This window comes from Orbicella franksi, chromosome 10 (assembly GCF_964199315.1).
Source record: "Orbicella franksi chromosome 10, jaOrbFran1.1, whole genome shotgun sequence".
NCBI lineage: Eukaryota > Metazoa > Cnidaria > Anthozoa > Scleractinia > Merulinidae > Orbicella > Orbicella franksi.
Window position 1 is genome coordinate 16,068,639 of NC_138154.1, and position 15,943 is coordinate 16,084,581.

At 38.0% G+C, this 15,943-nt stretch overlaps 1 protein-coding gene across 4 annotated transcripts; it reads left to right on the plus strand.

The window, feature by feature from the left end:
- Nucleotides 1-14: 14 nt before the first annotated feature.
- On the plus strand, nt 15-13,141 carry LOC145500382 (cell cycle control protein 50A-like). 4 transcript variants are annotated; one of them, XM_081479902.1, is made up of 7 exons: nt 17-142; nt 221-354; nt 1,350-1,529; nt 2,130-2,277; nt 2,956-3,303; nt 4,065-4,230; nt 6,576-8,640. In XM_081479902.1, the coding sequence occupies exons 1-7, from the start codon at nt 97-99 to the stop codon at nt 6,625-6,627; spliced, it is 1,074 nt and encodes a 357-aa protein (XP_081336028.1). In that variant the 5' UTR covers nt 17-96; the 3' UTR covers nt 6,628-8,640. The 4 variants fall into 4 exon arrangements, with proteins under 4 accessions (XP_081336025.1, XP_081336028.1, XP_081336026.1 ...); XM_081479899.1 differs by having other exon boundaries at nt 15-354; XM_081479900.1 differs by lacking the exon at nt 6,576-8,640 and adding an exon at nt 10,171-13,141 and having other exon boundaries at nt 63-354.
- The last annotated feature ends 2,802 nt before the right edge of the window (nt 13,142-15,943 follow it).

Sequence of the window (15,943 nt, forward strand, 5' to 3'; positions counted from 1 at the left end):
CAAACTTGTTTCGCTTTTGAGCCCCTTACACAACAAAAACGCACCATTTGAAAACGTGCCTTCAAGGGGGCAGGTGCAGTTTGGGTTGATGCCAAGATGGCGGATTCTACTAGGGAACGAAAGAAGTCTAAAAAGCCATCAAGTACTGCTCTTTCTGATCTCTTTTTCGCCCACTTAGACGCAGAATTCACTAGTGATAGTTACTGTTGTTTTGTTTCAGATACCAACTTTAAACAGCAAAGATTAAAGGCATGGCAACCTATTCTGACAGCGAAGACGGCATTGCCTTTGTTTTTCATAATCGGAGTTGTGTTTATACCCATTGGGTCAGTTCTCTTGGCCGCATCCGACAACGTAAGTACTATAAGTTTTTTGAGAGGTATTTATGTGAACTGAAACTACATCAGTAGCTTGCAAAATCATCAACTGATTCGATCCAGTATGAAGCTCTTATCGATCGAAGACGAATCAGGATATAATTATTGATTCCAGAAGATGAGCTTGAAGGTTGAAGTGTAATCGTCTACTTGCTGTAGCCTGTGTAAATTATGTGCGAGAAATCTATTCCTTTATGCGCTTGCAATGTTAAAACGATAAGCTGGTGGATAAGGGTTTTATATTTTCCGAGGTTTTCCTTCTTCATACTGTACGTCAAAACAGAGCTTGTAGTGGTTAACTAGGCAGGGAGTTAGATCAAATTTTGCTTGATCGTTTCGTTTCAGCTTTTTTTGTTTCAATTTAGCAGTGACTTGCTTCATATCAGACAGAAAAAGTTGTCAAAGCAGTTTAATATATATCTCGCCTTATTTATATTAGTAACAATCGTGTTAGGAACTATTTTTCTTGGAATCATGGTAAACATGATCTTATGATATCCTGTAAGCTTCCATGTAACGATTGCAAAACTGCCCTCCCGGGCATTGTCACCACAATTTTGTGTGATATGCATCCTTTTTAATGTTGCCAAAGGCATATAGCATACATCAAACCAGTAACATAGATACAAATAATGTGTGCAGGGTTGATTACTTGAAGGACATAAGTGGGAGCAGGAACTTGTGAGGAAAAGTGAGAGGGAGAGGTATGGGAGGGAATGGTGGGAAGCAGCAGTTCTAAGTTGAGAGGACAGGGAGAAGGGAGAAATGCAAAATGCTAACTCTCTTTATTTATCAATGAATTAGAAAAGAATCAAAAACATGAACCTAACAAATATGTTACAATTTGTCAGGTAGTGGAGGGAGTGTACATGTAGCTGAGGTCATTTATTTGGCATGAACGAAAGACCTATTTGTGCCTAAAACCTGTAGGACCTTGATGCCATGATGTTGATTGTCTCTTTTGTGTGTTAGGTTCAAGAAAAGTATGTTGAGTATACAAAGTGTGAGACTTCAAATGGTGGTCGATGTGACAAGTTTCTTGAAAATGTGACGAACACAGGGAAGACTTGTGTCTGTACAGTGAAGTTTAGTCTGTCTAAGGCATTTAAAGGAGATGTGTTTATGTACTATGGCCTGTCAAACTTTTATCAGGTTTGTATAGAATAGCTTTCACAGTATATAGTCTAACTAAAGAGGCTTTGCACAATATTTCATCACAGATGAGAGTTAAGAATACTCTACCTAGCAGAATATTTATTCAAATTTCAAGATGTCTGGAAATATCATTTGTCACCAGAAAACAGGAGAAAAATGAGAAACAAAAGCACACAAATATGCAAGTACATCAGATTTCTAAATCACCTTGAACCTATTAAGATATCTCCTGTTTTAACTTGATTAGTTATCATTAAGTTTTGAGGATGTAATCTGAAATTCTTCCCTGTCATCCTCAAAGGCAGATAAGAATAAAAGTTATTTATTATCCAACTGTGGCAAATACCGTCCAAATATCGCACAAAATGAGTACAAATATACAGTGAGATTGTACAGTTATTTGTACAGTAGAAAACCTGTTTGCCAGACAGGTTGTATTTTGACTCACCCTATGAGCTTGTCAAAATACGGCACAACTCGTAATAATATACAGCAATACTACACACCAAAACATCTAATAACATATATATCTTTTAGTTACTAATTTTGATAACATGTGTGTTTGAACTACAACCAAGCAGTCTTTGTCATTTACAGAACCACCGGCGCTATGTTAGGTCCAGAGATGATCTTCAACTCCATGGAGAACTGAATGGCAAAGTATCATCTGACTGTGATCCATTTGCAAAAGTCAATGACACCCCTATTGCACCTTGTGGAGCTATTGCAAACAGTCTTTTCAATGGTACCTTTCAGTAACTATGTATTTACACCATAAACATATAATATGCAAGTCTAGGCTATTTTATGGTTGTCATGTTTTCACTAGGCCGCCATGAGGTATTGCACACTCTTTCAATAACTTGCTGCAATGACCAAGTACATATAAATGTGTGGTCATGACGCCTTCATTTCTTAAGGATACTACAAGATAACCTGTACAAATTCAGTGTTCTCTTTTCATGTTACAGTATGGTGATGTCACAGCCAAACAGTGAAAAACTCTGGTACTATATTTAGTCATAAGTTATCAGTCAGGTGATCTGCGTACCTATAGGTTTGACTGTCTGTCTGTCTATCAGTCAGTCAATCAGTCAGTCATTCAATCAGTCAGTCAGTCAGTCAGTCAGTCAATCAGTCATTCAGTCAGTCAATCAGTCAGTCAATCAGTCAGTCAATCAGTCAGTCAGTCAAACAGTCAGTCAGTCAGTCAGTCAGTCAATTGGTCTGTCAGTTAGTTCATCAGTCAGATGTCCAGTCTATAAATTGCTTTGCACATGTGTTGCAGATACATAGAACATTATGGAATTTGCCAGCCAGTTCATAGTGCATGACGGAAACATGTTTATAACAATATATTTGTTTGTTTGTTTGTTTGTTTGTGTGATTATGTGTCACATTTTGTTATATGTTTACCCTACAGACACTTTTAAATTGACGTGGCTCAAGAGCTCTACAGAGAAGGTCAATGTCAACTTGACATTTAAAGATATTGCTTGGAAGTCGGACCGAGAAGTCAAGTTTAAGAATCCTTCTGGAAACCTCAAAGATGCTTTCAAAGATTATACAAAGCCGCACAACTGGCCAAGACCTGTGTATGAGTTAGACACAGAAAATGCAGACAACAATGGCTTCCAGAATCAGGACTTCATTGTCTGGATGAGAACTGCAGCCTTTTCAACATTCCGCAAGCTCTACCGAAAGATTGTGCACACAGGAGAGTTTGAGAACGGCCTACCAGAAGGAGACTATCACCTTGATATCAACTACAGTATCCGTTGTCAGAGAATTTCAATAAGTTTAGTTACATACAGCTCAGTAACTGTCCATTAAGGTCTAAAAGTAGGTCAATTCTGAGTAACCATGATTTTAATTGGGAGGTGCAAAATGTCTTCCAGGGATGCAGGGTTTCATTATTGTTTTTACTAGAAGGGCAACTGATTTTCACAGGCAGGCAAAACTATTTAAACTGAACCTCCTAATTAAAAAACATTTCTGCAAGATGGTCAAACCAGGTGGGAAAAATCCTCCTCGCAGCTGCTCAATTTGCCTGGTGCCCGGTCCTCAATGAACCCCCTGAGGATGCCATGAAGTTTTGAATCAGGAAGTTGATCAGAAAAAGGGGGTGGCTGTATAAGCAGACGTCTAGGGTGTTGGCTATCTGATCACTGAGGCTTGACTCCTTGGCAGGGCAAGGGGGGGTTGGGACCTTCCCCTCCCTTAGAGAATTTTGAAATCTTGAAACTTGGAAATACCATTTTCAACATTTTTCAAGGGGCATTTCTAAAGAAATGCCTGTTTCCTTATTGCCGATGTCTTCTTGTTTCAGCAGATAACATGTACATGTATACTGAAGTTTCTCAATTATAATTAAATCTCACTCTAAGGAAGTATGAAAGATACAGTAGAGGGTTATGTCTGAGAAAATACACATGTAAGCAGAAAATTGACCACTTATGCTGTATAACTGGGATTTTACAGTACAGTATTTGTTGAAAGTTATTTTCTTTTACTTAACCTCAATGTGCTCAGATTTTCCAGTGACTTCATTTGATGGTGAGAAAAGAGTGATTTTGAGTACCACCTCATGGATAGGTGGTAAGAACCCATTCCTTGGCATTGCATACATCACTGTTGGTGTTCTCTGCCTTGTTCTGGGATTGTCTTTCTTGATCATTCACCTCAAGTTTGGAAAAAGGTAATGTACCTGTAATATTTTTTGCCATTCTAGAAAATAGCTTAACTTGTGCCCTTGTCCCAGCCCCCAAGAAAAGTTGTGGAAATTTTGGGGCGGAGCTGGGAGGTCAAAAGACATGATTTTTAAATGAACATATGAAGTGAACCAGAATTTCCTGAAGGGTCAGTGTGAGGGTCAAACAAAATAAATCTGAACATGGATCTTCTTGAACAACACATGTTACTATTAATATAAAATGTAATACTACTATTGGATGAGCATAGAATGGTAACACTTTCTCAGCACTGAGTACAGTGTATATTTAGATCTGTATGTGTATAAAGCCCAAAGAGGGTGGGGGTACTCAAGTTTACATGTAATTGTGGCTGGAAAGCACTAAGGACAACTTTTTGGTTAGAAATGCTTTGTTGACCTTTTTTGGTTGAAAGATTTTGGTAGGAGTTTATGGGAAAAGTGAGTTTTTCATTTCTGTGAACAAAAATATATCCCTTGCTTTCTACTTTCAATAAAATGACTACAATCTGGCTAAATTACTGTATGTGACAGATGTGTGATAAACACGAGAAATGCTGTAATGCTGATGTTTATGAACTTGGTATGATTAGTCTAGAAGTGACATTTCAAAGCAAAAAAATCAGCATAGTGCTTAGTTTCTAGTCGAGATACTGGTGAGCTGCATTGGCAGGCAAGTGAATCACTTGCCATAGTTGCCACCTAAAGTTTTCACAGCAAAGTGAAAGAAAAATCAGTCTGCCACATTGTATTTTAATTCTTATTCCTACTGAAAACCAGCATTGTCCTTTTAAGCTGTTTAATGTTGGAACAATCTGGAGGAAAAAGAAAACTTTTGCTCAATAATTAATGAATAAATCTTAACTATGCCAAAAACAAAATAAGGGAACAATTAAACTAGAACTAAAACTAGTCATGATTACATTGGTTTCAAGTGTTAAAATAATGTACTTAATGTAAATAGACAGAAGTTTTATCATGGTATGCATTGAATATTTTCGTTTGAAATGGACAAACTTACGTTTAAATCGAGAGAAAACATTACAATAAGAAATTACTCACTACAGGCCAAAACAAATGGCAAAGACTTCATAGTAAACCAAGAATGGAGCAAGGATGCATAGGACTGGAGACTATTGAGGCTGTTTACATGTACATGCCATCAGTGTTAAGATGTTTCAAAATTTGCCCTCTGTGAAATTGCCCCTTTTAAACGTCTAACTGGGTTCAGATCTTCATGTCGGTCTGCATGTAGGTAGGGGACTGAAAAAAGAAACCATGGTTGAGAAATGAATAAATTTTTTTTTCTTATGTTTTATTCCTGCAAGCCTTGTAGCTAACTAAGTTAGAATTAAAATATATTAAAATTGGCCTAGATTGCCTTCTGTAAACTACCAATAGTAAATAAATTATCATAACTTAAAATCTCATTATCTTGTTATAAAATGTGATACATGATGTCTTCTGCAGCTGCATTCTGTTGATTGCCCATAGGTATTTGTTAATTATATTAAAGTGCATATGACAGATTTTTTATCTGTGTGATGGAATCTACATAAGGAAAATACTTTGGTAGGTCTACATATCTTTCCTAAATGTTTTCATTTTTGAACCAAAATTGGAATTACTGTACACTTGATTGCCTAATTTGTAGTATATTTCACTTCATTTCTATTTGTTCAGTTCGAAAAATATGTTGACATACATTCTTGTTTTGACGTCACAGCCTGACTAGTCCCAGGCCCTAGCCTCGCGCAGCTTCTGACCTAATTGGAAGTGAAATTTGACATTTTCAGATGGCTAAAACATGGTAAAGAAACAATATCTTTTTTTTTTCAATTTAATATCACAATCTCATGTAGATTCCATAAAGCAAATAAAAATATATCAGTCATATTCACTTTATTAATTACCAGAAGAGCATCAGAAGTCTGATCCAAAGTCATGGTCAGGTGAACAAGCAAGGCACACATACACAAATGGGTTGAATCTCCGTACCTTTGACCAGATCATTATATTTCAGCAGGGAAATGAAATGCTTTGCACTAGATTGCTATCGCTGTTAAAACATCCACATAATGCCTACAAGTGTGAAGGCTCTTAGAGATATTTGCAAAACTTGGATCTCAAAAATTCAGTGTACCCCTGAGACAAATAAAGTAGTAGAAATGTACAGTGTAACTGTTTAAGTGCAAAGCTTCCTGATACAGTTCTTTCTGAATGTTAACATTCAGCGTTTTAGTTTCTTGACATTGCTCTAAAAGTTTATGAAAGTTCCCCAAATATGCTCATTAAAATATTTATTTAAACAAGACCTTATTTTTCATTTACAGGGATTATACCAATTCTGATCGTGGAATGCAGCTGCAAGAGATGAGAAATTAAACTTTCTATAAGTAACTTAACTTTCATTTAAATTATTGCATGGTTTGCTCAAAAATCCTTAAATTGCATCAGTTCTGTAATTTTTAAATATCCTGAGCCTGTGGTTAAAATTCTAGCATTTACATTGTAATCATTCAGTTGGAGACTACTGAGTTGTACAGTACTTTCAGGAGGTTGGATTTTCAGTAGTTATTTGTGTATTTTCTTTGTTGAAGATAGACACCCTTGGTTGTGAAAAGTTATTGTAGTTGTTACAGTGCCCTGTTATGTTTGTCTGATGATAACTGATCATTTAAATTTCAAGTAAAGATATTGTTTCCAGGCTCTGTAGTAGACATAATGAGACACAAGATACTGAAGCAGAGTCAGTGTTTTTAGTGATCAAAAGCTTTCAACGCTGTCACAGCTGTGGAAAGCAAGTGTGATCACTAAAGGCTGGTTTTCACTAGTGCATAAGCACAATCATAAGCATAAGCATAAGCAAGTGAGATCACTACAACATAAGTAGAAGAGCATATGCAGGCGCAGTATTAACAAAATTTCTCGATACCAGCCTTCCTCTACTGTACAATCAAGATGGCCGCCTCACGCTTATGCTTATGCTTATTTCACTCTCGTTCGCACCACAGCATAAGCATAACATAAGCATAGCATAAGCACAAGCAGAACAAACCATTTTCATTTTTCTTGTGTTTATGCGCATGCTTATGTCATGGGGTTTTTTTTTACTTGCTTATGCAAGTGCTTGTGCTTATCCTTATGCTTCTGCTTATGCTTCTGCTTATGCGCTAGGGAAAACCAGCCTTAGAAACATTAACTCTGCTTCAGTGTCTTGTTTCTTGTTATGATTTAAATCTGTTTGCTGCATTGTAAAGTTACATTTTAAGGTGGTTGTTGCACAGCAGTGTAGAGCATCAGTTTTCCAGTCAACATAATTTTTTAATCATACCAGCTCTGTTCACATACATGTTTCTTTAAAATAATGACTCACTACCTATGCATGTCTATTCATTTGTCAGTCAGTGGCATATCTTGACAATCTAACATTATTTATTTCAACTTCGAATAGTCCAAAAGAGCTTTTATAGTGTTACAGATAGATTACCATGCAATACATTTTCATAAATTTGTTTTACTCCCCAGATGGAATAAGCGAAGGTTGTTGAATGCTAAGTTTCTCTTAAAAGTTAATTCAGTTAACATTGTGACTTATTACACTTATTGTGACTTATTAACTTATTTTGAGACTAATATTTTTTGTAAGGGAACATTTTACTTCTGAATGACCAATCTCTCACTTTTGGGACAAGCTCTTTTACAAAGAAGCTGATTTTTTTGTAAATCATTACTTGAAACGGGGTTTAAATTAATCTTTATGTGTATATCTTATTTAAGAGATATTCATTACACTAGAGAATTTAAACTGGTTGTATCATAAATACAATGTACTATAATTGCCATTTAACATAGCCTGTGCATGTAAATATAATTTTGAATAAGGCAGCAAATGTGATGTTGAACAAAATGTTTTTCCCTTTCACAGTATTTATCATTCACATAATTTTGCTTTTTATTTTCCCCAAATACTTATCCAAACACAACCCAAACCATTATCAATTACAGTTTTTCTTGCATGTTTCTGGCACTTATAATTGGCTGTAGAATGCTAGTGGTGTTGCTTATAATGACAACATTGCAAACCTTATGCAAACTAGTGACTTGGGCCTGGTTTCCACGCAATTGTGTATGACCTCAGTTAATTGCAAGTTTAAATTTCAGTCACATTGCTAAAATTTCCTAGATGCAGGTGACAAAGGATCGTTAAGTCTGAAATTATCTGCATCATGTGGAAGAATTGAGCACGGCTTAGAATTTATGTAGTTCTGCAACCAGGCTTTAAGAATGAAATGAGCCTTTCTGTCAGTCTTTTGTTTAGATTGCATTACTTTGTACATTTTATCTTGGTGGCAGGTTTTTAAGTATTTAAATAAACTATTTCATGTTCTAATGTTACTTGAATTTATGTGTTTCTCTATGGGCTTAATCAATATACAATAGAACCTCATCAATCCACCCAGGTGGAAAGAGTTACTGTGTGAGGAAGACAAGACAACTGGTGCTTGAACCCAGATCACTTTCCCTTCAGTCCAGCCCGCAGGGGGACCTCTGAAATTTGGTACATGGTTCTAATATTTGACCTCAGCTAACCTGAAATGGCTTCTTTTTGTGTAAACATTTGAGAAGGGCTACAACTTTGCTAATGTTGGTGCTGAAAAAAATGGCTAATAATTGTAAAGAAAATATCCAGTGCCAAGCCAGAATGAAAAACATACCCTATTTCAGACCAAAATGGTCAAAATCTACACCCTTTTTCGGACCAAAACCAGGGCTGTCATTTAGGGCCATAACCTGTAACACCTGTTATACAGCTGAGTATGTTTGAGAGGCCCTTGATGTTATGAGTGAAATTGTCTGTTGCTGATACAATTTATCCACAATGTAACAAGTTCGTTACAGGTGTGAAGATCAAGGTTACAAGTGACTCAAAACTTAATGACAGCCCTGAAAACAGCTCAAGAACCATACCCTTTGGGGCCGGTCATACTATACCTATGAAACCCATGTAAGGGCCAGGAATCCAGCACACTGGGTGACTAGCCTGTAGTCACCACACATCCCTGGTGGTATTACATGTTCAATATGTAATGACTAACCAAGCTGTAACCAGTGCCTTTATTTATAAGGCAGTCATAGGGTGGTCTCGTCTTGATGTGCCTGGCAGAATTTTTCAAGTTCTTTTGTCAACTTGGAAGAGATTGCTGTATTAACAAATTGATCACCCAGCAATGATTCACTTGGTACCTTCATCTTGGTGTTTTGACTTAAACTGATACAAGATTGTAGTGATAGAGTTCGGGGGGGGGGGGGGGGGACTCCCATCTGAAAAAGTAGGAAATGTGCACTACCTTGCTCAGGAGTGTGGATTTTGGCTTTGATGGAACAGAACGGAACGCCACTATTTTTGCCATCAAGGTACCTTTGAAGGGGTCAAATAAAGCTTGAGCCGTGCGCAGATATTTCTTTGTTAGGGGTATAAATAGGGGTATAAATTTTCCAGCAACCATTTCTGACCTTTACAGATGTGAGTTCCCACAGGGATAGTGTCCCTCTAAAAAGGGTTGCCTCTACTTCCAGTGTACTCTGTGGATCTACACCAGTTTTGTACTGGTATTTAAGCAACATAGGTATTCTTCATTCTTCAATCTGCTTTAGTTGCTCCTCACGGTGTGGTGAACAGTAGCACATGCTGCCGCCTTGTTACAACAATGAAGAATTTGTGCTTTGTTGAGTTGTGTTTTTGTTATCTTGTTACCAGAGCCCTTTCAAGTCCTCTGGAAATGAGAAATATGGAATATAAGAAACAGTATTATTTCATGAAAATTGGATTTTTCTTCATGACAAATCAGGTCAATCCCAGATAATTATACCAGTCAAAGTGAAACAAATAGCTATAACACTACATCGATGATCTTGTTTTTTCAGACCCAGCGCTGTTCAGAGCTGTAGAAGATAAAGAGTAAGATGGTGCTGACTTAATCTCCTTCAGAACATCTTAATCCTTGTCCTTTATGCAGACTTTATTTTGGCTTATCATGTGTGACTGCAGGCATGCTATAAGCTCTAGATAACCAACTGGGTCCAAACAGTACGTGTGTAGGAGTCTAGCCAAGTCCTCACTGGTTATACAATGTACAAAGGATATGTGGTAACTGGCCCAATCATCTTGGTTTATTGATGTTACCAGACAGAAATTGACTTGATATTTTAATACAGTTGAACCTCCTGTAAGCAACCACCCAAAATGCCAAGCCTAGTGGTCACTTATGGGAGGTGGTTGATAAAGAGAGCTTAGACCATATTGGGTCAAACTTCCAGTTGCCTCATTAGCAAAGGCTTACCCCATGTTTTAATTGTTTTATTCATGTGGAAAGTCAATTTTGAGAAGAAATCTGGTACTAGTCATTGAGAAATTTCTGTCCAGGAATGCGATGTTACAACACCTTATTATCCGATCTGTACTCTATTATCTGTCAAGTTGCTGCTTACAGGAGGTTAAAAACAAAAGAAAATTTCAAATTTTTAGCTCTAAAAGTGGTCATGGTCACTAATGAGAGACGGTCGCTTACAAGTGGTCCAAATATAGTGATTTGACTGGAAAACTTTTGGTATTGTGGAAAACTGGTCGCTGAGGAGAGGTGGTCACTTATGAGAGGTTCCAAATATAGTGATCTGACTTGGAAACTTTGGTATTTTGGAAAACTGGTCGCTGAGGAGAGATAATCGCTTATGAGAGGTGGTCGTAACCAGAAGTTTGACTGTATCATAAAGTTCATCAAATCAAAAATTTAGTAAGAGTTTATGATCTACTACTTGATATTTTCACCAAATTCCATACCAAAATATTATGTTATTATTTTCCATGTCCTAATTCAGACCTTAAAATGGTTTTGGAATTTGGAATTGTTGTTTATGAAGAGAGAAAATAGGAGGGTCTCAATGGGGCACTGGAACTTTCAGCCCATTTCAATATCTTTGCAGATCTCAACTGGAGACAGGGAGTGGCCCCCTGGTCCACTGCCCCAATATTTCCATCCTCTTTGAGGCAGGAAATGATCTCAACTCTACAAAAGATTCTTCTGTTATGAAAATACAACCCTCTATAAAAAAAAAATTTCAATTAATTTTTTATTTCGTAAAATACAATTTACACTGTTGTTTGACAAAGTAGATGTGATGACTTGTTTAATATGCCACAAATTTTGTGACTTAATTACCATAGATGTTATTAATAGTTTTTTCAATGTTTTTAATCTAGAAAAAATATTGCATTTCAATAAATTAATAGACCTTCATTAATTAATTTGTTATCAAAAAAAAAAAAATTTTCCTTTAGAATAAGTGAAAATAAAACTGTACGTCGTCAAGAATGCCTAAATTAGATGCATCTTGATTTTGCTCACTTCCCTAGCTCAAGGGAAGCTCTTCTCACTTCCCTAGCTCACCCTGTTGCTCAGAGTAGGGTAGTCCTAGCACAGGTAACATGGTACCCTCTTGCTTGGTGTAGGGTAGTTATAGCACTAGGATAACATAGCACCCTGTTTCTCGGTGTAGGTAGTCCAAGCACTTAACTTACATGGTACCCTCTTGCTCAGTGTAGGGTGGTTGTAGCACTAAGGTGACATGGTGCCCTGTTGCCCGCTGTAGGGTATTCCTAGCACTGAGGTGACATGGTACCCTCTTGCTCAGTGTAGGGTAGTCCTAGCACTAGGGAGACATGGTATCCTCTTGCTCAGTGTAGAGCAGTCATAGCACTAAGGTGGCATGATATCCTCTTGCTTGGTGTAGGTTAGTCTTAGCACTAATGTGACACAGTACCCTCTTGCTTGGTGTAGGGTGGTCTTAGCAGTAGGGTGGCTGCAGTCATGGTACCCTCTTCCTCGGTGTGGGGTAGTCCTAGCACTAGGGTTTCACGATACCCTTCTGCTCAAGGTAGGGCATTTCTAGTACTGGGGGTGCATGGTAGCCTTCTGCTCAGGGTAGGGTATTTCTAGTACTGGGGGTACATGGTAGCCTTCTGCTCAGGGTAGGGTAGTGCTAGTACTAAGGGAACATGGTACCCTCTTGCGCAGTGTAGGGTAGTCTTAGCACTTGGGTTACATGGTCCCCTCTTGCTCAGGGTAGGGTATTTCTAGCACTGGGGTGCATGTTACCCTCCTGTTCAGGGTAGGGTAGTTCTAGCACTGGGGGTACATGGTACCCCCTCCTGCTCAGGATAGGGTAGAACTAGTGCTAGGATGGCATGCACCTAGCCCCATCCTACTTAGGGTAGTGTGTGGTCAATTAGATGATATTCACTGAACATTTCTCATTAAACATTGTCAGGGGTTTCATTAAGGGCCTGGCACTGGGCAAATTGACTGGCTCTGAGGACAATTTTGCCCAGCTGGTTTGACCATCTAGCACCTGTGGAAAGTTTTTCATACAGAGAAGTTCAGTTCCAATAGTTTTTCCCACCTGTAAAAACCATTTGCCCTAATGCTGAAAACATTTAATGAAGCCTCTGCAGTGGTACACTAATTTTACTAACCACTTGTAAGTTGTTGAATGTGATAAAACTATACTGTCTAGGAACAGCTGTAAATAGCAGTGCTGTAAATAGGAGAGATTCTTGACTGCTTAAAATCAATGTTGGATCTAAAGCGTTAACAATAGAATAGAACAACAACAAGAACAACAGTTTATTTCTATTACTGTAAACAACTAAAAGAATTTACAAGATTATAATTATAAATAAATAAATAAACAGTACAGTACATACAGTAGTGGGACACCCAAAATAACTAAAAAGCTAAACTAGTTGGGTGACCGTAATTATAATAATTAAAAATGTGAGAGTCAGGAAAGAGGCACAACAAATACGTTGGTACACATAAATATCATAAACTTGGTACAAGAGTAAATATCCAAAACAAAATAAATAGATATAAACCATCAAAATATCAGTAAAGATTAATAGAGACTAATGAAATGCAAAGTTAGTTCTTTTTAAATTGATTAATTGATTTATCTTTTTTAAATTGAATAATAATAAAATTGCACAGTGTAGGTTTTCAGCCGTCTTGGGTGTGGTAATGTCTTTGAGGCTTGGATAATACATATATGGCACATTAGCTAGTCAGTCCATGGTCTGTAGTGTAACGGCAGAAGCTACTCTCCATCTCTACAGCCAACATGTAGCAAGTAGAGTTATCCAGTGCATGATAAATACATGATACAGCAATCATTGTTACTTGCAAAATTACTGCACAGCACAAAAGTACTGTTCAGCAGCTGACATACTACAATGGGCTTCATTAACATGAAAATGCACCATCCTTAACCACAGGTCACCCAAGTGTAATATAAGATTTTGTATGGAGATCAGGAGTTGACATTAAATTTGTTCAAAGTATGGGTAATTTACTGAATAAAGTCTCTTGAACATTCAATGGTGTCATTTTTTCTCACCCTGGGGAGTTTAAACGAGATTTGAGCAAATTTTGGAAAATTTGTCCTACGGCGTTTTAATAAGAGACAAGGTAGGAAACTTCGGCCAGTTTGAAAACAAAACACTGAACAAGTTTGGTAGCAGAGCAGTACAAAGAATGTACAAAAAGATTCACCATGAGCGCTTGAGCCTCGCCTATGGTGTACAAGGCTCTTCAAGAGCCAACAAAACAATTTTGGTCCGTAATCTTGTTTCAGTTGTACAGACCTGTCCAAATGTGCCACGCCCTTGCTTCCTGAGTAACCTTCATGCAGAGACCACTGCTGACGATCATTCCCAAAGGGTCATAGTAAGAATTTCTAGGGTAAATTAAGTAACAACATGAATACCTTTGCAATAGTTGTCGTTAGCCTCCAAAGCAGGCTACCATATGCCTGTGGGAGGGAGGAGTCCCATATAAGAAGGACAGGGGTGCTCGTTGTGCCTTTAACGTATCACTAATGATGGGTCCCTGCGTATAAAGAGGCCTAAAGAAGTAGTGACAGATTGGTTGTAAGAGTCTTTATTCGGTAAATTACCCATACATTGAAAAAATTTAATGTCAACTCCTGATCTCCGTACAAACTCTTATATTTTAGCCACAGTTCTCCATAAAAACTCTTATAATAAAGTGTATTATCGTTTGATCGCGACGTTCAGACTGCTTACTGCTAGTCTTCTTCAGGTGATAAGGTCGACTGATTGCACGGTATCATTTATAACACAAAGGTCGGCTGTGATTGGTGCATTTCGATCCTATTGTTCCATTGTTCCAGCGAGTAGCTGTTCCCTCAGTGGTCCGCTGTTGTACCATTCTCCCACTGTGTTTGTTATGTTGTTGTTGTTTGTCTTATATTACGCTTGGGTGACCTGTGTCTCAACCCCATAATTTAAAAATTGTCAACCACAGACTCTTGGCGGGAAAGGGTTTAAAGTATTGAAGCAGGTTTTCTTGTGTTTCCTGCAATGCTTGAGTCAGATTGTCAATTTTTGGTAACCTTCCTGCGTATGATGCCGTAACAATGTGGCTGATATGAGAACCTTACCACACAGCCACCACTCATATGGCTTCTCCCCTGCCTGGATTCTCTCATGTCCTTTCAGGTCTCTGGGACTGCTAAAAGATTGTTCACATTGTGAACATTTTATATGGCTGCTCACCAATGTGTACCCTTTCCTGACCTCTTAGATGTGCTAATCTGACAAATGCCATGTCACAGTGTCTACACTTGTGTGGCCTTTTACTGGAGTGTATGTCTACACCATGCCTTCTCAGTTCATCGGCACTCTTAAACGATTTTTCACACTGAGTACATTTGAAAGACCTTTACCTCAGTGTGAACTCTGCTGTATTTCTTTAAATACATAGATGCTTTGAAAGTCTTTTCACACATGGGACACTTGAAAGGTTTTTCAACACTGTGCACCAATGAATGCTGTCGGAGATTTCCCGCTGATCTGAAAGACATGTTGAATTGGAATCATTTGTATGGTAGATCTTCTGCATGTGTGAAGCTATGCCTTTTCAGTTGATCTGCTTGCTTGAAGGCTTTTTCACACTGTGGGCATTTAAAAGACCTTATCTCACTGTGTACTATGTTGAGGTGACGTTTCATTTTGTATGCGGACTTGAAGTAGCTATCACACAAAGAGCATTTAAAAAGGCCTGATATCACTGTGAGACATTTTGTGCATCTCCACCTCCCTTGCTGTCTTGAAGGACTTTTGACAAATGGTGCCTTTCATCTGTGTGCACCCTTTGATGTATCTTAAGTTCTTGCTATATCTTGAAGGTCTTTTCACAAGAAATACACTGAAAGGGCCTTGTCTCGGCATGAACAGAACGATGTTTATGTACTGCACCTGGTGTTTTGAAGCTCTTGCCGCACTGTGGACATTTGAAAAGTTTCTCATCTCCATGCCACTTAATGTGAGAAGAGAGTTCAGAAGATGTCGCAAAGGCTTTAGTACACTGAGCACACTTGTGAGGTTTGTCGCCAGTATGCACCATTTTGTGTATCTTTAATTCGCCATTGGCCTTACAGCACTTGTCGCCCTGGTCACATTTAAATGGCCTTGCATTGTTGTGAACAACACTGTACTGCTTTAGTCGGGACTTTGTTTTAAATGATACCCCACACAATGTGCACTGGAAGGGTCTCTCTTCACTATGTATCAATCTAATATGTGCCCTCCTGTGGTTAAGCCCCTTGAAAAACCTGTCACACA

Excerpts from the sequence above, each read along its gene's own strand:
- LOC145500382 (XM_081479899.1), top strand. The coding sequence starts at position 97 with ATGGCGGATTCTACTAGGGAACGAAAGAAGTCTAAAAAGCCATCAAGT. Across the intron at positions 1,530-2,129 it reads GCCTGTCAAACTTTTATCAG|AACCACCGGCGCTATGTTAG; the intron begins GTTTGTATAGAA and ends TGTCATTTACAG. Across the intron at positions 3,304-4,064 it reads TCACCTTGATATCAACTACA|ATTTTCCAGTGACTTCATTT; the intron begins GTATCCGTTGTC and ends CAATGTGCTCAG.